Consider the following 26,263-nt stretch of genomic DNA (forward strand, 5'->3'; position numbering starts at 1 on the left):
GAAAAAAAAAATTAAATAAAAAAAAAATCACAGGTTCCAAAAAATATTTGGCAGCACAACTGTTTATATTATCCAACATTGATCATTCTAATAATAAATCAGCATATTAGAATGATTTCTGAAGGATCATGTGACACTTAAGGCCGTGTTCACACTTGACGTCTTTTTTGACAAGAAAAAGTTGACAGGCGCGCTTTTTTAGTTACAAAAAAAAAAAAATCGGACGCGTTTTGCAGCAGAGGGCGTCTTTTGTTGCTATAACAACAGCAGCAACCGTAGCCTATGTGTGGAGCAGAAATGTCGATAAAAAAGGAAGCTGGCTCTTTTCTCTTTTGACATTTTTGACTTTTATTTGATAGGACAGTATTTAGACAGGAAGCAAAGTGGGAGAGAAAGAGGGGGGGGCGGATCGGGAAAGGTCTGCGAGCCGGGACTCGAAAAAGGGATGCCTGAAGCTCAACGGCTCTACTGTACATGTCGATGTGCGGCTCAAGAAGCTAGCAATGCTGCACACCGGTTTTTGAAGTTAAGGAGGCGAATCCGGTTCACAACAATAAAATAAAAGTCTATATAGCGGCAACTTTCCCATTTTTCTTGTTGTTATAGAAACGACAGGTCTAGCTGCTCGCTTGTCATTGGTCAGATCTCAAAAAAGCGCTTGACGTGGGGCGTTTTCTTCAGAAAAGTTAAACTTTTTTCAACTTGAAAAGACGCTCTGAGCTGCAGAAAAAGACGCCGGCGGTGGCGTTTAAAAAAGCGCTCAGGACTTTTTTGAAAAGACTGTTTACTCCATAGGATTATAATGTAAAACAGACGCTGGCAGTTTGAAAAAAGACGCCAAGTGTGAACACGCCCTAAGACTGGAGTAACAGCTGATAAAAATTCAGCTTTTCATCACAGGAATAAATTCTATTTTAAAGTATGTTAAAATAAAAAACATTATTTTATATTGTAAAAACATTTTGCAATACGTGACCCTGGACCACAAAACCAGTCTTAAGTCGCTGGGGTATATTTGTAGCAATAGCCAAAAATACATTGCATGGGTCAAAATTATTGATTTTTCTTTTATGCCAAAAATCATTAGGAAAGTAAGTAAAGATCATGTTCCATGAAGATTTTTTGTAAAATTCCTACTGTAAATATATAAAAATGTAGTTTTTGATTAGTAATGTGCATTGTTAAGAACCTAATTTGGACAACTTTAAAGGCGGTTTTCTCAGTATTTTGATTTTTTTGCACCCTCAGATTCCTAATTTTCAAATAGATGTATCTCGGCCAAATATTGTCCTATCCTAACAAACCATACATCAATAGAAAGCTTATTTATTGTGCTTTCATATGATGTACACATCTCAGTTTTGTAAAATTTAACCTTATGACTGGTTTTGTGGTCCAGGGTCACATATTACTGTTTTTTCTGTATTTTTAATCAAATAAATGCAGCCTTGATGAGTATAAGAGACTTCTTTAAAGACTATCTTACTGACCCCAAACTTTTGAACGGTAGTGTATAAAAAAAATAAAAATATAAATAAAATAACATATCAAGGAAAAAACATGTAACATGGGCAGCATTAACGCATTTAATTTGTTCACTACTTTTTGCCAGCCCTCTCTCCTTGCTTTTGCAGCCTTTGCAGTGTTCCCTTGCGTTTTAATTAAACTCCGAAACTCCTGAAATCTCTCAATCAAGAGTTCTTGCTCTGCTGCAGAAAAATACTGAGTGCGCTCCTTCGACATTTTCACCGACCAATCAAAGAGTTGCCGATCAATGTTTCTACTATCGATACGTAGCCCCTTTTAAGCCACCCAGTGATCTCAAATTACTTCATCCAGCTATACTAATCAACAACAGGTGCGTTCGGAGAACCAGAATAGCGAGCTCATAGTTAGCGCGATGATTTGATCTTGGATGTAGTAAGCCAGGTACAAAGAACGGACCCCAGATTCTGTACAGCATTTCCATAGAAACAACCAACAGAGAAAACAAATCTGGAAATATTTGACAACTGAAATTAATAGCAGTAAAATTAAATCTTATATTTTTTTAGTATTATATTTATACTATAAATATACATTAAAATGTATGTTAATATGTATTGAGCTTGGCCTGATCAGCCTAGATTTGACTCTAAGAGGCTTCTGACCCATCATGAGAGTCAAACCCAACACCGCTTTCAATTCATGCATTATTCAAGAAAAGGAAACTGCAATTCCACTTTGCATGCAGCGTAAATCATAAGGAAGCAGCGGTTACACTAAGAGCCACGGATCACTTTCGGGCAAACGGTTTTGCAAATAGCACGTTGTGTAGCATGCTGCGACTATACTGGATACAGCGTCAACAATAGTATCATGCTGACCGGCATAAAAACACTTGGCACAATGTTACAAAGTAAATCACAGGCTCAGCTTCATTTACAACCATGTAGCCTGACAACCCCTCCAGTTAGCCTTGAGAATAAAAAGGTCATTATTAGCATGAGGCTGTTTGATGTTGTTTTAATATCGCCGAGTCCATTATACTCTGCCGACACAATGCATCCCTCATCAACTAAAACCGAGAGCATTTGATCAGGATTCATTTATTCAGAAATTCATACAAGGCTCCTCGGATCCAGGCAATGGGAAATGTCACACCTTGTCATGGATACAAAAGGAAGGGAGGCTCGTAATTCCCTCTGATCTGAAACGGTGAATGAAGGCGACAAAGCAAAACTGGTTTACCGTAAGCATGGGAGTGGTGAGCAGCCCCCAGGCGAAGAACTCCAGGAAGATAACCACCACCGCATGATAGACACTGGGCTCTCCAATCCCCTGTGGCTAAAACAAGGAGGGTTTACATTACTAATTATGATACTAAAAACAGGGATTAATGTGAACAACATAAAAGGAAGGCATAATACACATAACACATTTGACATAACAGATGCTTTATTGCCATTTATTATCACTAAATAAACAAGATCATAGCATGCAATAACAGGGTCCAAAGGGCCCACAATGCCAAATTCATTATCTCACACTTGCTTGCTATTTATTTAGTGCACTGAAAAAGCTTTCACAAATTCTGGATGTGATCCTGCCCTAAGTCAACCACTAAAACTCAAAACCGCCCTTATTGAACATCGAAAGTGACTTAATGGTACGCAGCAAGCCTGCATGCAATACTACAGGTCATTAGAAACAGGAGAGAGAAAGAGATGTGGCCTGTGTCTGAATGGCTAACTGTGCAAACACAGCTTGAATAGCTCGAATGCATTAAAGAAAGCTCTCAATAAAGTTTAGAAGATCAAAATATTAACTGGTGAGTTTGACCCAATAGCTCTAGGTATCAACAAAAGCTTTCCAAAGTATTAAATTGACTTCCAGGATTTTCAAGCTAACTGCTTGTACAGTCAATGATTAGAAAGCTCTTGTTATGTACAACTTATTTATGGTACAGTGTAAAACCATCTTACACTTCTGGGAAAACAAGTAGTGTGTTCAAATTACATGGGTCAAAGAAAAATATTTACTTTCATAGCAAACATGTAATTTAGCCTGGAACAAACTGACCATTTATTTGCTCTTTACTATTAGACCTGAGTTCTCCAAACAGATCTAAGAGGGTTTGTGACAAGAGTTGATTAAAAAAAAAATCATTAAATAAACTGGATGTAACATTAAATAAACAAATGAGACTGTACAATAAAACAGCGATATATCTTATCAAAATCAAAGGCTGCGATTTAATTTTAACTGCATTTGAAAAGCAAAGTCAGGTGGTTCGCTTTATTACATTTATGTAACTTCTAACATTTTCGTGGACAGAAGTTTAGTGCTTTTTACCAATATTACACTAGCAGGCAAAAGCTTTTGAACGTTTAGATTTTTTTTTTTTAAGATTTTTCTTCTGCTCACCAAGCCTGCATTTATTTGATCAAAAATACAGCAAAAACAGTAATATTTTGAAATATTTTTACTATTTAAAATAAACTGTTTTTTTTTAATGTAATTTATTCCTGTGATCAAAGCTACATTTTCAATATCATTATCCAGTCTTCAGTGTCAAATGATCCTTCAGAAATCATTTTAATATGCTGATTTGCAGTTCAAGAAATGTTTATTATTATTATTAATAATAATAATAATAATAATATTTAAAACAGTTGAGCATATTTTATTATGTTATTCTTTGATGAATAGAATGATTCAAAGATGAGCATTTATCTGAATTAAAAAGCTTTTGTAACATTAAAAACTATACTATTCAAAAGCTTGGAGTCAATATAATTTTAATACTTGTATTATTTTTATTTTATTAAATTAATACTTTTATTTAGCAAGCATGCTTTAAATTGATCAAAAGTGATGATAAAGACATTTAGAATGTTACAAAATATTTCTATTTCAGATAAATGCTGTTCTTCTGAACTTTCTATTTAAAGAAACCTGAAAACATTTAACATAATAATAATAATAATAATAATATATTTTGAGCAGCAAATCAGAATATAAGAATGTTTTCAGCTTTAAAATCACAGGAATAAATTACATTTTAAACTATTCAAACAGAAAACAGTCATTATAAATAGCAAAAATATTTCAAAATTGTACCGTTTCTACTGTACTTTGGATCCAATAAATACAACTTGAAGAGCAGAAGAGACTGCTTTAAAAAAATACTATCGTTTAAAAACTTTTGACTGGCAGTGTAAACAAAAACTAAAGATTAAAAAAATTAAATATGTTAAAAGCTGAAAGGTTTAAATGTTTGAAAGTGAAGAAACGAAGACAGATATTTTTGTAATTTGAAACCCTGCATTAGACCATGGTAACAAATACAAGTTGCAAACACAGAGTGCACCATCAAACCACTAAACACCATGATTTTTCAGGTGTTTCTTCCTTGATAATGTGTCTTAATGCCCTTTCTGTCTTTTCGGAGATTTTTAAGTCTAACCTGGAGGAGTGTTTTCTCAATGGACAATGATGCCATAGTCTACACAGTATATCATGTGAATACATCCTTGATTAACAGCTGTCTTGCCATTTTAAGGCCAAATTGACTCCTTTTAAAATAGTTTACAACCAAAACACCCTGATAAATCCATAAACACATCATTCTTACTGAGAACACATCAGGTGAGCCGTGGGACATAACATATGTCATAAAAATCATGTTCATTTCTGTCCTGATGGGACACCCACTTCTGTAACTGATTGTCACCATATATATATCATTTCTCTTACTAAATTGTTCGTTATCCTAATTCCAAGCTTTCAGTTTCATTTCCAGGTTTGTACATAAGGCAACTCACTCGATGTCAAAAAGCAAGCCATGATCGATCAGGTTGGCTTTCTCGCCAGCTGGCTTGTTGTTTTCACTGTTGGCTGTCTAATGAAACTATTGTCTCTTATAAACAACTGCTCATCTCTCCTCGCAGTAAAGAGATACGAGTTTACATCACGAAACCACCAGAAGGTGTCTGACAGGTTGCCAAAGGATATGACAGACAAGATAGCTTGCTAGCACTGACTAGCATATGGCTAAGTGCCACAAAGAAATGTTTTACTCACAGTGCCTCCATCTTTAATGATGATTTTCTTGGCTAGAAGAATGCTGCGGTTCAGCCGCTTTTTCTTCTTTTTCTCTCCAGTCATTGTTAACTTATATCCATTCTTGTTTGTGGGAGATGGACCTGCGAGGTGTGGCTAAATATTACAGTTTACCGTTAGCATCCACGCTAAGATAAGCGACTTCCTGTCCCCAGTCCTCGCTCTCGGGAGTCCTACCCATGTTTTTCAATCCAGGCTTCTTATTGGTCAATGCCATACGGGAGTGGTTTTCCTCGCGATTTGATTGGCTGAGTATATCATCCGTGCGAGTGAACCCAAAGTGCTTATTATAATAATAGGATACACAAAACAATGAGGAATCCCTCTTGTCTTGTAAACTGCTGACTGTCGTGCTGCATTTATTGTGTTATTCTCCTCACTGACAGACTGTGTGTCTGGCAAAACTGATGTTATTTTATTAAAACTTGTTTCAGAATAATAAATGACAATAACTCACAATTATTTTGTTGGAAGTGGAACTTTATACAGGTCCTAAAAGCCAACAGCAAAATTGAAATCATTTGATTTAAATTTCCATTACATAAAACTATTTACATCAAAATGTGTTTTAATTTATGTAGTTTACAATCTGCACACACCTGTTGTAACCATTTCTAGTTACTAGAGTGAAATATACAGTTGAGGTCAAAAGTGTTATCTGCAAAATGTTAATTATTTTAGCAAAATAAGAGGGTTAATACAAAATGGATGCTATTTTTGTTTTAGTACTGACCTGAATAAGTCATTTCACATAAAATATGTTCACATATAGTCCACAAGAGAAAACAACAGTTGAATTTATAAAAATGACCCTGTTAAAAAGTGTGCATACTTGATTCTTAATACTGTGTGTTACCTGAATGATCCACAGCCGTTTTTCATTTGTCCCTCGTTTGTTCTGAACAGTTAAACTGTCTGCTGTTTTTCAGAAAAACTGAGACAGTATGATTTTGAGATCCATCTTTTCACACAAAGGACACCTGAGGGACTCATATGCAATCTTCTGTAATAGTAGCATATGAGTCCCTCAGTTGTCAGTTTTCTGAAGATCAGCAGGCAATTTAATCGTCAGGACAAACAAGGGACTCATGAACAACTATCACTAAACAAGCAAAAAAACAGCTGTAAATTATTCTAGAAACAATACAGCATTAAGAATCAAGTGTACGGTATGTAAACTTCTGAACTATTACTTTCTTTTGTGGACTATATGTAAACGTCTTTTATGTGAAATGTCTTATTCAGGTCAGTACTAAATCAAAATTAACATGCATTTTGTATGATCCCTCCTATTTTGGTATAATAATTAACATTTTGCAGATTCTGCAAGGTGTATGTCATCTTTTGACCTCAATTGTATTTGTACTATCCTTACACTATAAAACATATGCCTTTGTGACACTAACAATTTCTCACAGATTTCTCCTTAAAACAAATGTAAATTGACTGCTAAGAAAACATCTTAGAATCTTTTGTGGGTAACCGTGCATTTAAAAAAATAAAAAATCATATCTTGCAACTGCTTCTACAGTGCACTTCACACATGCATGCAAGAACAAGAACAAAATTAACAATATAAAAATATTCACATATGATTCTCATCAGATTTGATTTCTTTGAGAAAGGACTGGTTTTCTTATCTATTTACACCACATACAGTCATTTCACAGACAACAATGAATATAATAATTTGTTAATTAAAAGAACATTTCTCTACAGTTTCTTGTTTGCAAGAAGAATAAAGAAATATGGCTTGTCAAACATGATGTGTCTATAAAAATAATAATACAGGCCTAGACCACTTCAATATGGTCTAAAATAGGGTCTTTAGACAAAAAAAGAAGTGTAATTAAAATATTTTAAACTACCACAGCGTTGCTAAGATTATAAAGATCACTTAAATTATCTTAGCAAAGCATAACACAAAGTAATTATGGCTTTTAAGTTTAAAAAAAAATTACTTTGTTTTACAAATGCATTCTATTAACACAACAGGACAACATGGTTTAAGACAGCATGCATGAACTTAGAATTTGATTTAATCCTCAAAACAAAGTGAGTCTTGATCTGGTCAGAAATACCGACTGTTGCTTGACCCATTGCAGGAAAGACATTTGCATAGATTTTAGAATATGTTCTTTCTGCTGCAATTTAATGTCAATCATCCTCATCTATAAAAGGAATGTCAAGCTCTGAAAATCGTCTCTTGCCCTGATTGCCTGCAGAAATTAAGGAGGCGAGGGATTCTGGGACATCTTGGCTTTGGATGACACACATGGACTGGACTCCATCTCGGCGTGAGGTGGAGTGGTTTTGATTCATTTCCTCAGCAGGTTGTTTGCTCCCTGTTTTGGAATCCTGTGTTGGATCCGGAGGTTTAGCAGGTTTCTCTGGTTTGGAGCCGTTTAAGGCAGTGTTTGCTGAAAGACATGTTTTGGATTAGACACTGGGGACTAAATGAATTAACAAAAATTGTGAATTTTATGTAAAAGCAGCAGTGCAAAACATGGTTAGAGAAACAGCAGGTTAAATAACTGAAGCAAACAGCTCACCGCAAGAGCAGCAAATCCAAGCCCTCTTTAACTAGAGCATGCGGGGCGCCCGAGCATAATGTAATTAAAACGTCTTGTACCTTAGTACTGACCTTCCGAGTCCAAACTCACAAAATGGTCCTCTAGTAGACTCTCAGAGCTGACTAGTGATTCTGAATCCATGTTTTCAGCATCAGAGCTGTCCTGGTCAAACTCAGGCAGTCTGAAAGCCAAATCATTCCTGAAACACAGAACAAAACATGTTGTGAACTACAATAGAGATACTAATAATTCTTAATACCAGGCCCTTGACAAAAGTTAGGCTTTAACATAAAATCCAAATCCAATATGCAATAATTAAATGTTTAAATATTAATATCTCAACTCACTTTTCCTTCTTAATGGACTTGATTCTCTCAAGCAGGTTCTTTTCGATTTCAAGCTCAGATCCGTCAATGGAGGAGGTATCTGAATCGAATTTTGGCCGCTCAAATATCTGGAAAATGAGATCAAGAAATCATGGAAGATGAGATCCATGAGGTGCACTTTGCAAACTGTTATACCAAAGGGGCTAACTATTAGACTAGAAATGGCGCATATATTTAAGCAATGAGGTGCGTAAGGCTTTGCTACATTATGAATAGTTCATATGAATGGGTGTCTACAGCTCTAACGGTATTCAGAATACCATAGCCTTGAGTGGTTTATTGCTTTTATAAAATGTCTACCACATAGTAAAATCAGAATAATGTCTTTCCACTAGAAGATTCGATTCCTGAAATCTAAACTAAGGTTTAACAGTTAGGGGTACCGCATGGTGATATACTGTATAAAGGTGAACAGGTGTTTTGTGTTACTATATGTGACCCTGGACCACAAAATCTTAGTCTTAAGTAGCATGGGTATATTTGTAGCAATAGCCAAAAATACATGGTATGAGTCAAAATGATAAATTTTTCTTTTATGCCAAAAATCATTAGGATATTAAGTAAAGATCATGTTCCATGAAGATATTTTGTTAATTTCCTACCATAAATTGATCAAAACTGAATTTTTGATTAAGAGCTTCATTTGGACAACTTCGAGGAGATTTTCTCAAAATTTCCCAGATTTTCAAACAGTTGTATGTCGACTAAATATTGTCATATCCTAACAAACCATACATCAATGGAAGATTTATTTACTAAGCTTTAAGTAGTCTCTTATATTTACCAAGGCTGAATTTGTTTGATCAAAAATACAGTTTAAAGAAAATACAATTTAAACAACTGTTTTCTATTTGAATATATTTTAAAACGTAATTTATTCTTGTGATACAAAGGCAGAATTTTTGGTAGCCATTACTCCAGTCTACAGTGTCACATAATCCTTCAGAAATCATTCTAACAGGCTGATTGGATGCTTAGGAGACCTTTCTCATTACTATCAATGTTGAAAACAATATGCTGCTGAAATTTGAGATATTTTTAGTATTCTTTGATGAATATAAAAAGATCACCATTTATTTGAAAAAATCTTTTGTAACCTTATAAATGTCTTTACTGTCATTGTTAATCAATTTAATGCCTACTTGCTGGTTAATAGCACTCATTTCTTACAAAATACTATTTCTTAAAATAATAAAAACGGTAGTGTTTTTTGCATAGTACGTGAAGATATTCCTACCGTGTTCCGCCTTCTGAGCTTGAGCTGGTTAATGGCCTTAGCTTCTGCGCTTTCCAACTCCTGAATTTCTCCCATTTTCTGATTATAGCGCCTTGTTTGCTCATTAATCAGAATCTCCACACAACTGCACATAAATGTTAACCATAAGTTTCATATGTAAGTCAATGTAGTCAAGTTAGTTTGCAAAAAGTTGGCCTTTTTTAGAAAGTGTTGGCCAGTTAAAGGATTAGTTCACTTCCAGAATAAAATTTCCTGATAATTTACTCACCCCCATGTCATGCAAGATGTACATGTCTTTCTTTCTTCAGTCGCAAAGAAATTAAATTTTTTTAAGGGACAACATTCCATGGTTTTTCTCCACATAGTGGACTTCAATTGTGGTCACTGGTTTGAACTTCCAAATTCCAGTTTTAATGCAGCTTCAAAGGGCTCTACACAATCCCAGTTGAGGAATAAGGGTCTTATCTAACAAAACAATCTTTTTCCTAAAAAAAAAAATGGTATATACTTTTTAATTACAAATGCTTGTCTTGCACTAGTTTTTTTTTCATGTTGGAACATTAACACGCAGTGTGTGTACTTCGTTTCAAAAAGGTACAGGAGGGCAACTCCCTCATTTTCTACTCCAACTTCAAAATCGTTGTGTGACTTTCTTTGTAAGTTCACTTTGTAAACACTAGGTCGGTACTTCCACCTAGCATGATTATGTAATGTGTGAGGTTGAGCTAGTGCAAGACAAGCATTTGTGGTTAAAAAGCATATACAATTTATTTATTTATTTTTTTTCTTCAAAATTACAGATAGTAACTAGTATCTAGTTTCGCTAGATAAGACCCTTATTCCTCAGTTGGGATCATGTAGAGCCCTTTTAAGCAGCACTGAAACTGCAATTTGGACCTTCAACATTTTGGGAACCACTGAAGTCCACTATATGGAGAAAAATCCTGAATGTTTTCTGAAAGTGAACTATTCCTTTAACAATTAAATGTTAATAAATGATTTAACTGCTTAACACCATTTATGTATTTTTATTGTGCCTTCTCCTATTTACTATCAATCACCATCACCAAGTCAAACCAGATACACAATCTAATCATAAAAAAAACACAAATAAACCAAAATGATTCTCACAGAGTGGTCTTGTTTATGTCTCTCATACTGAGAAGAGGGTCAGAAGAATCTGGACAGCGTAGAATGCAGGGTGCGAACACGATAGCCAGAGCGTTAGCTGACATTCGATTGTGAGCTTCCTCTTTTACCACTCTAAATGTAAAAAGAAATTAGGCAAGTGGTTAGGCAATGCACAGGATGTCTAATATTCACCTCAGTCATATGCAACAGTTTCTTACTTCACAAGATGAAAAATAAGCCTTTCAAGAGTAGAAAAGTTTGAGGGGGGTAATTCATCCAACTTTCGGTAGATAGCACGCAACTGCTCAGATGCTTCTGGCAGATCTGGAGAGGAGGAAAAAAATTTGTGATTCTTTCTAACATGTGTGGCATGTGTTTCACACCAAAAATTGCATGTGGTCAAAAACCTACCTGCAGCATACAGGAAATCATTGTAGAGGCTGTATGTCATAAGTGGGTCGGGTAGCTCCCGTAACCACTGTTTGACCAGACCGGTGATTGTGTGGATGGGGTAATTGTCAAGACTGACAGCCTGCGGATCTGGAGGGGAAAACATTTTTTATTGCAAAAAAGTCAAGCAGCTATTTTAAAGTAAATTAGGTTTTGGTAAACATTAAGCACATAACAAAGCTTGTAAACCTTAAAGAAACAGTTCACTCAAAAATGATTGTCTGCTGAAAATTTGTAGAAATTTAGCATTTCATCTCTTGCTCCTCAAATCATCTGCAGTGAACGGGTGCTGTCAGAATGAGTGCCCAAACATCACAATAATCCACAAGTAATCCACACAATGAATGAATCAATGAATGTCTTGTGAAAAGCTACGTGTTTGTAAGTAAAAAAACTATCATTAAGGAATTGCTTTCTGAGCATAACCCATAATAATGCTTCCTCCAGTGGAAAAAGTCCATTCCATATTGTCCTCTTACATCGAAACAGAACTGTTTTGTACCATATTTCGTGTGAAAACACTGCTTGATCTGTGCATATTTCTCTCCTGATTCAGACAAGATGACCTTTTCACTGAACTACGCAATATTTTGGATAGGTAACTTACTATATATTTCAGCCAGAAGCACCGGTGTGAAGTTGAATAATGATAGATATGTTTCTTACAAACATGCAGCTTGCAACTGGATTATTATGATGTTTTTATCAGCTGTTTGGACTCTCATTCTGACGGCACCAATTCACTGCAGAGGATCCATTAGTGAACAAGTGATGTAATAATAAATTTCTCAAAATCCGTCCCAACTGAGAAACAAACTCATCTACATCTTGGATGGCCTGAATCAATTTGCAGTAAATTTTCATGTTTGAGTGAACTGTTCCTTTAAAAAAACATTTTTGCTTGGAGCAAGCACCCTCTGATTTCTGATAATGAGGTGTTAAAGAGCAGTCAAATCACAGTATCACCTTTCTCTAGTATGTTGTGAAGCTCTTTGGCTCGGCAGGCTGAGCCAGATTTGCGGTAGATGCCTTCTGTGTACAGTCCGTTCATTTCAACATGTACCAACATCATCTCCATGACAAAGGGTACAGAGTTAGCTGTGCGAACTAGGGCACAGACAGGTACACCAAAGTGGAGGGTCTGCTCACCGTCTTTCTAAATAATGGAAACAAACAAATAAACTGTGACTATATGAGCCAACACATCTATTATTACAAATACAAATTAAACTTCTGTTACTATCTACACCATCAAGTAGATAATGGCAAAATTTTCACTGCGTGTACTTCACTATACTATGTAAAGTAATATGATAGCAGCAGTGCTTACCTTCTTGTGACAGTGACCTGTGCAATTTACGGTTATCTTGCTCAGACACTTCTTATGACAGACCATTTTACAAGCTGAAACAGAAAACAGAGCATAAAGTACCACGGAATCCTTGTCAATTTTCATTGTGTGGTTGGTGGATACTTACAGCTGCACATATAAGCCTTTTCCATTCCCCATATGAATGAGTTGCACTGGTCACATGATTGCATAATGGTCACCTGGTATGTGCTAAATAAGTGACCCAGTGGGCTGTCAGGCTTGCAGACAAAACAAATTGTTAAGAAGAGGTGCTATAAATATTCACATCATATATTATAAATATAAATGTGTTTCTGTGTCACAAAAATAACTTACACATTTATCTCTTTTAGATTTTCTTCTATTCCTCTCCTTAGCCTGAAAATAAGACAGAGGGGCACATAAAATAAATTTAAGGATTGCATGCTGGCTCCATAATTTCTTACACTACTACCTAAAACTAATGGTTAGATTAAAGCATTAGTTCATTCCAGAATTAAAATTTCCTTACAATTTACTAATCCCATGTCATCCAAGATGTTCATGTCTTTTCGTTCGTCAGTCAAAAACAAAATTACGTTTTTTGAGGAAAACATTCCAGGATTTTTGTTCATATAGTGGACTTCAATGGGAATTGGCAGGTTAAATGTCCAAATTGCAGTTTCAAAGCAGCTTCAAAGGGCTCTACACAATCCCAGCCGAGGAATAAAGAACTTATCTTGTGAAACTATTGGCCACCACATATAAAAATAAAATAAAAGTAGTCACATTGAAAAGGTCATGTGTGACATAGAGGGAAGTACCAACCCAGTGTTTACAAAGCGAACATGCAAAGAAAGTCAAACACCCTTTACAAAAAAAGGTAAAACGATGTTGGACGATTTTGAAGTTGGGGGAGAAAGTGAGATGGAGTTTTTCACCCTACCCTACCCTTTTGAACCAAAGTACACAGATGAAAAACTAACTGCGTGCGACCTTTCCAATGAAACTGCACAATGTAATTGTGGTTAAAAAGTATATAAAAATGACTATGTCATAAAAATGTCACTAGACAAGACCCTTATTCTGGGATCGTGTAGAGGCCTGTGAAGCTGCACTGAAACTGCAAGTTTGACCTTAAACCCTTTGGCCACCACTGAAGTCCACTATATGGAGAAAAATCCTGGAATGTTTTTTTTTAAAAACCTTAATTTCTTTTCGACTGAAGAAAGAAAGACGTGAACATCTTGGATGACATGAGGGTGAGTAAATTATAAAGAAATTTTAATTTAGGAGTGAACTATTCCATTAAGTTGTTTAAAAAAAACTTTTATTTAGCATTAAAATTGATCAAAAGGTATAACAAATCCATTAATAATGTTACAAAAGATTTCTATTTAAAATAGCTGTTGTGTCTTGGTTTCCACATAAATATGAAGCAGCACAACCTTGGTAAGTATAAGAAACACCTTTCAAAAATATTATAAATTTACAAAATTAGATTAAATTGAGAATTGTATTTCTGTGGAAATCTAAAGTCTTATATGAAATTCTGCAGGCACACATTCTGGTGATAACTCAAAAATATATTTCAGAGTAACAAAGCTTCTGTGGAAATCTTTACAGCTTGTTAAGTTACCTTACAAGGCTCCGTCTCCAGTCGTTTGAGCTCCCCCCTGATAAATCCATCTAGAACTGACTGAAAAAGATTTACCACCAATGGCACCTCAGAAGCTTTTTTCAGCCCTGCGAGATTGGATACCCTTGTCTGGTAACCTGACATCAGAGCCTTATAGCCGATATTGGGATTCTTTTGGGCACAGGAAACAGATCATTACAAACACTTGCCAAATGTTTACTGCACTTATGAAACTGTGATAAGGATAAGGTTATAGATGAGTGCAGATAAACTTACTGATATGGAGTACATGCTTTTGATGGTGTCTCTGAACTGCGTGGTGGCTGAAAAGAAGATTTTCTCCGTATCGGAGAGTTCCTTTGTGCGGGTGCTTAGATCGTTCATCTGGATTCAACACCACACAAAGAGATTAAGTACTTGAAAGTACAAACTAATGACTATCAACAAACTATCAGGATCACGGCTATCAGGACTATCAAAATGCCTTTCAAAAAGCCTACAAAGTATATAAACATCAACACAAACCTGATTTCCCAAGAACTCATCCAAATGGCGAAGTTCATTAATGTCAGTGATGTCTCTGTCCAGGGAAGCATTCCACTTCTCCTGGACACGAGTAGCACGGCTGATTGTAATGGTGGGGTTGCGACGGGGTCCAGGAAAAGTGGCTGAGTTCTTGGTTCGTGAAGAATGGGAGCCACTGGCTTTTGGTCCAAAGAGACAGACATAAATGAGAGAAATAGAGGTAAGTCATTTACTCACAATTGCTCTACTAAATTTTCAACATATTGATGTTTATATACAGTGGGGAAAACAATTATTTGATTCCCTGCTGATCAGTATACAATGGTAGGGTTATTTTAACAGTGAGAGATAGAATAACAATTTAAAAAATCCAGAAAAACGCATTTTAAAAAAGTTAGAAATTGATTTGCATTTTAATGAGTGAAAAGTATTTGATCCCCTATCAATCAGCAAGATTTCTGGCTCCCAGGTGTCGTTTATACAGGTAACAAACTGAGATTAGGAGCACTCTCTTAAAGATCATTTCTTTGTCTGTGGGCAAACGTACAAAATCATCAGATCAAATAATTATTTTCCCCACTGTATTCTTTCAAACATCAAAATAATATGAATAAATAAATTATGAATTGTAAAATTTCTGAATTAATGAAGTAAGTCTGGGAAAATAATTCAACCTAGCTCCTCTTTTTCTGCCAAAGTCTTCGCCATAGTTATATTCCCATCCTGGGGTGTCAGACGCTTCTTGAAATATTTTAGGAATCCCCGCCTACAGAAAAAAATCAATTGAAATGCAAGCAACACACATATCTATTATGAAATATTAAAAACTGAAAAAACAACAACAACAAAAATCACATTAGCTGTGGTATTTCAAGAAACATCTACAACAGCAAGATTCAGCAAGGTACCATGCTGATAAAAAAGGACTGATCACCTTTCTGGTGTACTGGACGGTGCAATTACTTCTTCACTTGTCCTCCTTGTGAAACTCACGCACCCATCAGTATCTGTAGGTGACTGGATCTGAAAAACCAAAGCATGTTGAAAGACTGAGATGATTATTCTGTAATTGCAGAAAAAAGAAGTGGTTCACTCATCCAAATCCTGAATGCCTGACAATCACTCCAATCAAAACTACACATAACACTGATGACAATTTTTGAAGTGTACGTCACTTTGTTACCCATAGTCCCGCCATGCATTCAGATTAGCAAACCAGCCACAGACAGCTCAGGAAAAAGCAAGACAACATTCAAGCAGATGCAAAACAACAGTTTAGCTGACAACCATTTAGCAAAGAATGCTTTCTAACCATAATGTTCACTGATAACGCAGATTGATTGGGTTTATTTCCTCCAATTAGTGCCACCACCAACCTCCCAAAATGCATCCCAAGATCCATGTTGACCTTTTTTGCTATGGGTTACAGAATGTTAGCAGCATTTCATAATGCTGTACAAAATGTGTCTTATTAAACCTGCACAATGCCTGACAATTATTAGTAAATGAATGAAAATTACTGTTAAATTAGTTGGCAAAACTCTTCAGAGCTGCAGTATGCACCATTGTGAGATCATTCTCTGTGGTAAATAAGTAAATGAATAGGAAACTAAAACCTCACAAAGCAGATACTGGAGATGTTAAAGCTTGGTTTGCCAATTTTGAGTGTTATAAAAAAGTTAATACAAATTAATATGAAATAGAATATGTTTATGATTAAAATATTCTAGTATATAATATTATTTCAATATTTATACAAGATGATTAAATCACTTCTATAATGATACCTGCAGCCATAGAGACATCAAAAGTTTTAAATATATACAGTTGAGGTCAAAAGTTTACATACACCTTGCAGAATCTGCAAAATGCTAATTATTAGAGGGATCATACAATTTAGGACGATCATTTATTGGAAGATCAGGGTAAATTTAACTTAAAAAAAATAATCAAAGAATCTTTGGGACCTGAAGGATTTTTCTGAAGAACAGTGGGCAGTTAAAGTGTCAGGACAAGGGGCTAATGAACAACTATCACCTAACAATAAAACCATAGATGTGGATCATTCATGTATTCACCTACACCTATTCAGGTCAGTACTAAATTAAAATTACCATGCATTTTGTATGATCCCTCTTATTTTGGTAAAATAATTAACATTTTGCAGATTCTACAAGGTGTATGTAAACTTTTGACCTCAACTGTACAATCAAACATTTAAAACATCTGCAACTCAACAACCACAACATTATCCTTCTTACAACTATTTACTATATTCACTCATTAGCAAACCTAGCTGCAGTCTCAGCGTGTCTACACTGTCAAACGAAACAAAAAAGGTCAGAAACCAGCTTCCCATTCAGAAACATCCGAGAACAGGATCAGCTTGGTTTCAAAAGAAAAGTCTTTGAAACGTTCTACATTGAGCTAATGCTGATTCTCATGGTATGTTAGCTGTTGCGTGCAAAAGCAAGAACCCAACAGCTTTAATATTCCCTTTGTAACTGGGTCAGTATTTTACCACAGTCTCCAGTACAATGCGGATACCGGACTGGTTGGGAGTGGAGGGGCTTATGGGAGGAAGGGGAAAACTCCAGTACTCCATATCGCTTAGATCCAAATTATCCCACTTCAGCGGGCTGCGGGGACGTGCAAGGCGGCGCTTGTGTCTGAAGCGCTTACGGTTGTGAACCATAACCTATGATACGTGAACCGGTTTAGATGAAGAAAAAAAAACACGAAACCTGTTCTTGCTGATACAGTTATCCATAAACACTGGAAAATAATCAGTAGAGCATCTTTGAAATTCTCTCAACATACACTACCATTCATAGGTTTGCGGTTGGTAAGATTTTTTAAATGTTTTCTATTTTAATATATTTTATGTAATTAATGCCTGTGATGGCAACACTGAATTTTCAGCAGCGATTAGTCAAGTCTTTAGTGTCACATGATTCTTCAGAAATCATTCTTAAATGCCGATTTAAAGAAACATTTAATATTATTTCATACTACAAGAAAACTGTTGCGCTGGTTAATATTTGTCAACTTTAAGTATTTTTTCCTTTTCAGGATTATTTGAAGAATAGAAATTTTAAAAGAATAGCATTTAGCTTTTGTAAGAGTACAACTGTCTTTAATGTTTTTTTTGATTGATTTCATGGATCCTTGCTGATAAAAGTATTGATTTTGTTCTTTAAAAAAAAATCTTACTGAACCAAAACTTTTAAAGGGTAGTGTATGTTTTGTACATGACTGTTTTGGGGGATAAGCTCACAACATTTTTACTTTAACAGAGGCTATAATTAGTTTTTAAATAGTACCTCATTTCTGGATGATGAGGCCGAGCTGTCCGACTCTGAAGAACTTATTCTGGACACATTATCCAGGGACTGGGAAATGCCACATCTCCTGTCAAGAAATGGTAACAAATAAATAAGGAATAAATGTACTACTAGCCAGTCATTAGTGCTAGAAGATAAATTCAGACAAGGAGAAAAAAAGGAATAATAACCAACTGAATATATTACTACTACCAACTATATATTACATTGTTGCTTCAAAGATAAATCATTAGACATAACATAATCTTTAAAAACTACCCAAAACAAACTCTCACCGTAAATGTGATTTTCTCTCATTTTGAATTCGTAGTATCTCAGCACTAAGGTTCTCCATATGTGCTGCTTCACTGCTCCTCTCCTTCCATTTCTCAGGCTTCTCCTTCAACCTGGTTGCCCTATTGTGGCGTTGTAGGTGTACAGCATTTTGACTTTCATCAGAAGCACTTTGGCTCATATTCAGTGGAAGCGACACCGGCCGAGGGAGGCCCACAGGAGATGGCTGTCTTTCGTTTTTGCCAATCTTCCCTTTATCATCTTGAACGGACTGGTCCTCACTAATGCTGAATTGCTTTGTGATTCTAGCAGGTTGTATTGTGACCTTAGGTTTGGGCTCGGTGTTCATCTGTGGGCTCAGTTCCTCATTCCTCTTTCGATCAGGTGTGCGGGACTCATCAGGCAGTGGAGGCAATGGCTTTGGCTGACTCGGCTTCTTTTTTTCAGTTTTGTTTACTTGGCCCAGCTCTATCGGAGATCTGAAAGAATGACCAAAATGACTAATACTATCTTATCAACATTTTAAAAAAAAGAATTTAAAGAAAACTTGAACTTACATCTGCCCTTTGAGTGTTTCTCGCCGCTTCAGATATTCCTCTCTCTCCTTGGACTTTCGCCATGCAGTCTGGATCACAATAGCTGCTCTGCTTCGGTAGGTCGCACGCAAATAACGCCACGATCGCTGAGGGATGAGAGAGGAAACATATGCTCAGGTACATTACCATTTATTGCAGAGTTTTCCAACCCGGTTGCATATTCCTAATTTGGCAACAATTCATCTATTAATTAACTGGAACGTCTATGTCTAACACAGAATGAGTCTTAAATCCTGTTAGCTTGTTTAAAGTGATAGCTCACCCAAAAATGTAAATTCTGTTATTAATTACTCAACTCATGGTCTTTCAAAACCATAAGACCTTTGTTCATTTTCTGATCACAAATTAAGATATTTTTGATGAAATCCGAGAGCTTTCTGACCCTGCATAGACAGCAAAGCAACTACCCTGTTCAAAGGCCAGAAAGGTAGTAGGAACATTGTTAAAATAGTCCATGAGATCAGTGGTTCAACCTTTTTTTGTGTGAAACTATGATAATGACTGGCATGGAAGAGAAGAAACTGTTGAATGTTATTTTTGTTTTCTTCGCACACAAAAAGTACTCTTGTAGTTTCATAAAATTAAGGTTGAACCACTGATGTCACATGGACTTTTTAAACAATGCCCTTACTACCTTTCTAGGCCTTGAACATGTCAGTTGCATTGCTGTCTATACAGGGTCAGAAAGCTCTTGGATTTCACCAAAACGGGTATGAAACGACATGAGTGAAAAATTTGAATTTCAATTCTGGGTGAACTATCTCTTTAAAATGAAGAGAAAGACAAAATTTTACATTTTAAATATTATTAGTGTTTTTTTTTTTAATGTAATGTATCCCTGTGATACAAAGGTGAATTTGCAGCAGCCGTTTCTCTAGTCTTCGCTATCACACGACACTTCAGAAATCATTATAATATGCAGATTTGGTGCTCAAGAAACATTTCTGATTATTAATTTCAGTGTTAAAAACAGTTGTGCTGTGTCATTGTTTTGTGCAAAACATTATACATTTTTTCAGGATTCTCTAATATAAAAAAAAAAGTTCAAATATAAAATGGAAATCTTTTGTGACATATTTGATCAATTGAATGTGTCCTTGCTACATAAAGTATTATTTTTATAGGTTATATTATGTATTATGCATATTTAAAGGTTAGAATACCATCTGGCTATTACTAGTCAACCCCTGGCCAACCAAACGAATAGTACCTGTATGGTTATAATTCCTTCCCTCTTATGCAGATATTGTTTCCTCATCAAACAGGCACGGAACCATCTCTGCAGGATGATGATGCGCCTCATCACTTCTTTATGAAGGGCTTCTTGAAGTATTTGTCTTTCTGACTCTTTTAAGAACACCTGTGCACATACAGTCAAAACCAAAATTTACAATTTACTAGTGGGTGCAGGACACTATAGTTCATTTATGTAAATGATGATAGCAAAATAACGCAAACTGACATTATACCGCAAATATTTTTATACAGTGGACTACCAATAAAATTTGGGACCAAAAATTATTCAGACACTTTGATCTGACCATGTTTTGCCTAAGTGTTTTGTCTTTAATTGTAAATGCAACCTTTTTACACCACATACTGAACAAAATTAAGCATTGCTTGACCTAAATTGGTATTATCTAATTGTGTACTTATATTTAACAGCTCACTGCTGACAGCTACAGTACTCAACCTAATTCATTTGTGAGACAGTCATTCAGGCATTATCAAGTTGAATTTGTTCTGACACAGTTTTAACTCTGAATTCTTGTCATATTTTATTACCATTTTCCAAACTATAGCGAATAAATGAATAAATAAGTGATAATGGGAAAAAAAGTTAAAGGTGTCTGAATAAATTTTGGTTTGTAGAATGATGGTCAATTATGGAAAGTTAGACGTGAAAGACAAAATACAGACTGCAAGTATTTCTTTAGTGAGGAATGAAAGTGAAATAAACCTTGGTTCGGCCAATCTGAAAATTGGGTAATCCCATTCTGGTCAGCAGGTTGGTGATATCCTGTTGAGGTGTTGATCTTTCCTTTGGCAGCAGCACTCTGAACTGATCCATAAACTCCTGCAGTGACATTGTAAAACAAGACACATCTGTATAAAGCAAATTGTGAAAGGCATTTGCATTTATTGTTCCAAGATGTTTTATTTCACAAAAACTAATATTAAAGGAATAGTTCACTGAAAAGAGTATGTTTCTTCTTCGGAACAGATTTGGAGAAATTTGGACCCTCTACAGTAAACGGGTGCCATTAAAATGAAAGCGTAATATGAGTAAAATGTGTGTCCATGATCCATAATAACATTTCCTCCAATGAAAAGTCTATCCCCTGTTGTCCTCTTACATCAAAATTCTCAGACTTTTTCATTTAGAAGTGCTTTGGACTTCTTTTTGCTTGTAAACAGTGCTTGTCTGACAACTTTTTCACTGAAAAAAGCAATATAATGGATAGAGGACACAAATTTTAGCCTGAAGCAACTATTTAAAAGTTAAAAACGTCTTAAAGATGGACTTGTTTATTTAAAACACACGCTTTTTGCTTTAATTGATAGAACAGAGTCACGTCAATTGGTTGTTTTCATCAGCAGCCTGGACTCTCATGAGACGGCACCCATTCACTGAAGAAGATCCATTGGTTAGCCGGTGATGTAATGCCAAATTCTTCAAATCTGTTCTGATAGAGAAACAAACTCATCCGCATCTTGGATGGCCTGAGGGTGAGGAATTTCTCAGCAAATTTTCATTGGTGGTTGAACTATTTCTTTAATAATCAATTAAAACAAATTAAGCTCAAATTGACCTGTGAAAAAACTGCAAACATCAACATTCGCTGAGAAGTCTTCATATGAAAATTAAACTAAGCACATTATATTAGCAGACGAATAAAGCCTTGAACAGACATAAAAAAAAAAATCAATATATGCCTATTACTGGCATACAGTGCACCGCAAACCATTTTGTAAATGATTGTTAATCGCCTCCTTATTTAATAATAATAAATGCCATAGTAGCAAATTTATGTGAGGGGCGAGGGGCATTAACAAATTGGTTATTTAACCAGTCACTTAAAAATTACTTGAATTGACAGACCGAATTAATAATTATTAATTAAAATAAGTCCATGTTACATTACCTCGAAGGTGAATTTGGCTCCATACCCAGACCTCCTTATGCGAACCGTCTGTAGCATGCCTGTGTATCTCAGCTGCTGAAGGACTAGGGCATCATCAAAGTGCATTTCCCTCTGTAAACACGTTCACCAACATATATAAAGGACAATGATCCTTGACCCAGTACACAAAATGGATGAATCGTTAAAATACTAACAGCCCTCCACCTTACCTTATCACCATTTGATCTGATACAGCGGACAAAGAACGGTTCTGCCTTCCTCAGGGTTTCCAACAGCTTGCTTAGAGATGCCTGGACAGTGTAAGACGTGAAAGCATGTGACTCATTGATTCGTCCATCAGCATCCATTAAACCCCTGCAAATCATATCAAAACCTCCCCACAGCTTTGGGGGTCTGAACCTTTTATCTCATTTACAACTACCACAAAAAAGGCTTTCACACAGAGATGGAACAAACCGATCTATGATGAAGAAGCGTATGCTTTCCAAACTAAGATAATGATATTGAACCTGAAACTGAGCGCTGATGCTTGGAGGTTTCTTCTTGGTGTGCAGATGGAGCAGGGACCTGGTTGCCCGATTGTGCTGCGTCAGGCCCATAATGAACTTTAGAGATTGTGAATCTATGAGATTCTGTACAGAAAACACCACAATGACATTTAGTGCAGTTTCTTAAAAATAATATTATAAAATAATACACATATATTGCACAGTAGATAATATACATATTCTTTTACATTTTCTGAAACTTTGGATTTACCAGAACTGAATTTATTTTTAATTCTAGAGGCCTAGGAAATCAGTTTTATTTTTTCCCAAATTCCATTTCATTTTTTTCCTCAAATTCAATTTTGTTTTAATTCCTCTGTATTCTGTTTTTTAAGACTGTTTTAATAGTTACATAAAAAAATATATTAATCAAAAAGAATGTCTAATTAATTGAAATCATAAAATTTGTTAAAATTCTCTTTTTTGGTAAATAAATTCTGGTAAATATGTCTAAAGAAGTCTCTACTGCTCACCAAGCCTGCATTTATTTTATCCAAAGTACAGCACAAACAGTAATTCTTTAAAAATAATTACTATAATTCTACTTGAATATATTTTAAAATTTAATTTTCTTCTGTGATTTCAAAGCTGAACTTTTAGCATCATTAGGCTACTCCAGTCACATGATCCTTCAGAAATCATTATAATATTAATATAATATTTTTTTATCATTATTATGTTGAAAACAGCTCAGTAGAATTTTTCAAGTTTCTTTGATGAATAGAAAGTTCAAAAGAACCTGAAATAGAAATCTTTTATAACATTATAAATGTTTTTATCATCACTTCTGATCAATTTAAAGCATGCTTGCTAAATAAAAGCATTATATTCTATAATTTATTTCCCAAAAAAAGATCTATTCATCAATGAATCCTGAAAAAAAAAATGTACTCAACTGTTTTAAATATTGATAATTAAAAAAAAAAAAGATTTCTGAAGGATCATGTGACACATGATGCAGAAAATGTAGCTTGAAAAAAAATGTAGGAATAAATTACATTTGAAAATATATTCAAATAGAAAACAGTTATTTATATGGTAAAAATATATAAGTCTAAAAGTAGTTTACAAGTATCTCACGTACATGGGCACTCTGTTAATACGTGTAAAAATAGCATCCTAGATGGTACCCCATGAAGCTGCTATAGCAACCACCACTACAACAAGTTTTAATGAATGAATTTACCTTTGGAATCAGCTGCTTGTGTCTGTTTGGCCTGCTCCTCCTAGATAGTAGTATGATACAATTACGATTTTGATTGAAAATAAAAATTTTGTAGAGAAAAAAAACAAAGAACACATAATTCCATTTGATTTTTTCAAATTAAATGACACATAAGCACAAGCGGAAACAGAGAGAAGTGGTGCTGCCACAGACAGATGGTCACAGAAGACGTGGCCCACTCACTGAGTGAAGAGACGAGACTTCCTCACAGAAATTGTGCATAGACGCAACTTTTGAGGAACTTCACCACCAAACTGCTTAAGGGATTGGAGGACTTTGGCATGCAAATCCCTGATTGAACCCAACCCCAAATCACAAAAGATTAGAAAGGAAAAGTCAAACTCCAAACACCCATTATACAGTACATGCATTCAGTAGAAAATGAAATCAGTTAGATTCTTAATTCACAGAAGGAAATCCTCATCATCATCAGATGTAGAAGAACCGATGTCTGGTATAAAGATCCTTGAGTGATGGTGAACTTACTTCTTATTTTCAAAAGATGCAAAAATGTCCTCAAATGCTTCCAATGGACCCTCTTCAGACCGATCAAAAGAGAACTCAATCAAAGACTTTTGGCTGTAAAAATCGAAATGCATTCATAAAAAGTGAAATGGCCATTTATATATTTGCCAAAAATCCACGTTCCATCAAGAAGCCACACATTTACAGCTGGGGTCAAAAGTTTACATACACCTTGCAGAATCTGCAAAATGTTATTATTTTACCAAAAAAAAAAGAGGGAACATACAAAATGCATGTTATTTTATATTTAGTACTGACCTAAATTAGATATGTGACATAAAAGAAAATAACAACCCCATTCATAAGTTTACATACACTTAATTAAATTCTTAATTCTGTGTGGTTACCTGAATAATCTGCTGAATAAGCTGTTTGTTTTTTGTTGTTTTTAGTGATAGTAGTTTATGAGTCCCTTGTTTGTCCAGTTAAACTGCCCGCTGTTCTTCAGAAAAATCTTTCAGGTCTCACAAATTCTTTGGTTTTTCAGCAATTTTGTGTATTTGAACACTTTCCAACAATGACTGTATGATTTTGAGATCCATATTTTTACACTGAGAACAACTGAGGGACTATTACAGAAGGTTCAAACGCTCACTGATGGTTCAAAAGGAAAAATGATGCATTAAGAGCCGGGGGTAAAAACTTTTTGAAACTGAAGATCAGGGTAAATTTAACCTATTTTGTCTTCTGGGAAACATGCAAGTACCTTCTGTAGCTTCTAAAGGTCTGAATGAAACAGTACATTTCATTCAGTACTGAATGAAAAAAATATATTTAGGCAAAATAAGTATTCTGTTCAAAAGTTTTCACCCCTGGCTCTTAATGCATAATTTTTTCTTCTGGAGCATCAGTGAGCTTTTGAACCTTCTGTAATAGTTGCATATGAGTCACTCAGTTGTCCTCAGTGTGAAAAGATGGATCTCAAAATCAAACAGTCATTATTGGAAAGGCTTCAAATACACAAAAATGCTGAAAAACTGTGGGACCTGAAGAATTTTTCTGAAGTACAGCGGGCAGTTTAACTGTTCAGGACAAACTAAAGACTCATGAACAACTATCACTAAACAAAAAAACAATGTGGATCATTCAGGTAACAACAACACAGTATTAAGAATCAAGTGTATGTAAACTTTTGAACAGGGTCATTTTTATAACTTGTGGATTATAAGTAAATGCCTTTTATGTGAAATGTATTATTCAGGTCACATGCATTTTGTATGATCCCTCTTTTTTTTGATAAAATAATTAACATTTTGCAGATTCTGCAAGGTGTATGTAAACTTTTGACCTCAACTGTACAGGAACTAATCCAGTCCATTTACCTCTTTAGCCTCTCTACCACAGTGCTGGGTCTCCTCATTTCCCCAAGAGAGCGTCTTGAGTAGCGCCTGACCTGATCTGATATGGAAACAAACAAGGTAAAATCAATGCTAATCCACTTCTGTAAGCTGGAAGTTAAAAGGTGTTAGATCGCATCGATATTACCTGGATGTTTTTGCGCCCAGCTTCGTCCGGCCTCGTTAAACACAGCCAGTGTGCGTATCGTGGCCCTAAGGATGCCCCACCTAAACACAGCCACTGGATTAGCCCCGATCAGCTGCCGCAGGTAACTGCACTCACTACTACGAAGTAATGCAATAATATCTGGCCTCATGTGGTCTGTGTTCTTCTCTCTGAAATCCTATAGGGCAGGAACATCACAAACGCTATTCAGTATTGTTTTCCCACCAT

The 26,263-nt window shown here is 35.4% G+C and overlaps 1 protein-coding gene across 1 annotated transcript in view; it reads right to left on the reverse strand.

Annotated features, from left to right (window-relative positions):
• Positions 1-6,079: 6,079 nt before the first annotated feature.
• The window catches only part of LOC141343702 (unconventional myosin-IXb-like), a 35,491-nt gene continuing 15,307 nt past the window's right edge, over positions 6,080-26,263 (reverse strand). Inside the window, exons 13-41 of the mRNA XM_073848330.1 lie at positions 26,018-26,213; positions 25,855-25,930; positions 24,494-24,586; positions 23,969-24,008; positions 22,744-22,866; positions 22,444-22,524; positions 22,235-22,345; positions 21,049-21,165; positions 20,299-20,448; positions 19,050-19,174; positions 18,495-18,971; positions 18,199-18,286; positions 17,397-17,573; positions 15,810-15,898; positions 15,550-15,641; positions 14,876-15,054; positions 14,627-14,734; positions 14,351-14,521; positions 13,069-13,110; positions 12,860-12,971; positions 12,712-12,785; positions 12,348-12,537; positions 11,343-11,471; positions 11,150-11,255; positions 10,932-11,063; positions 9,801-9,924; positions 8,525-8,631; positions 8,249-8,376; positions 6,080-8,024 (exon numbers count right to left, since the gene is read on the reverse strand). Of these exons, the coding sequence (XP_073704431.1) occupies positions 7,762-8,024; positions 8,249-8,376; positions 8,525-8,631; positions 9,801-9,924; positions 10,932-11,063; positions 11,150-11,255; positions 11,343-11,471; positions 12,348-12,537; positions 12,712-12,785; positions 12,860-12,971; positions 13,069-13,110; positions 14,351-14,521; positions 14,627-14,734; positions 14,876-15,054; positions 15,550-15,641; positions 15,810-15,898; positions 17,397-17,573; positions 18,199-18,286; positions 18,495-18,971; positions 19,050-19,174; positions 20,299-20,448; positions 21,049-21,165; positions 22,235-22,345; positions 22,444-22,524; positions 22,744-22,866; positions 23,969-24,008; positions 24,494-24,586; positions 25,855-25,930; positions 26,018-26,213 (3,900 nt within the window). The 3' untranslated portion in view covers positions 6,080-7,761. The remainder of the gene's footprint in view (positions 8,025-8,248; positions 8,377-8,524; positions 8,632-9,800; positions 9,925-10,931; positions 11,064-11,149; positions 11,256-11,342; positions 11,472-12,347; positions 12,538-12,711; positions 12,786-12,859; positions 12,972-13,068; positions 13,111-14,350; positions 14,522-14,626; positions 14,735-14,875; positions 15,055-15,549; positions 15,642-15,809; positions 15,899-17,396; positions 17,574-18,198; positions 18,287-18,494; positions 18,972-19,049; positions 19,175-20,298; positions 20,449-21,048; positions 21,166-22,234; positions 22,346-22,443; positions 22,525-22,743; positions 22,867-23,968; positions 24,009-24,493; positions 24,587-25,854; positions 25,931-26,017; positions 26,214-26,263) is intronic.

The sequence above is a fragment of the Garra rufa genome, chromosome 10, assembly GCF_049309525.1.
Source record: "Garra rufa chromosome 10, GarRuf1.0, whole genome shotgun sequence".
Taxonomy (NCBI): domain Eukaryota; kingdom Metazoa; phylum Chordata; class Actinopteri; order Cypriniformes; family Cyprinidae; genus Garra; species Garra rufa.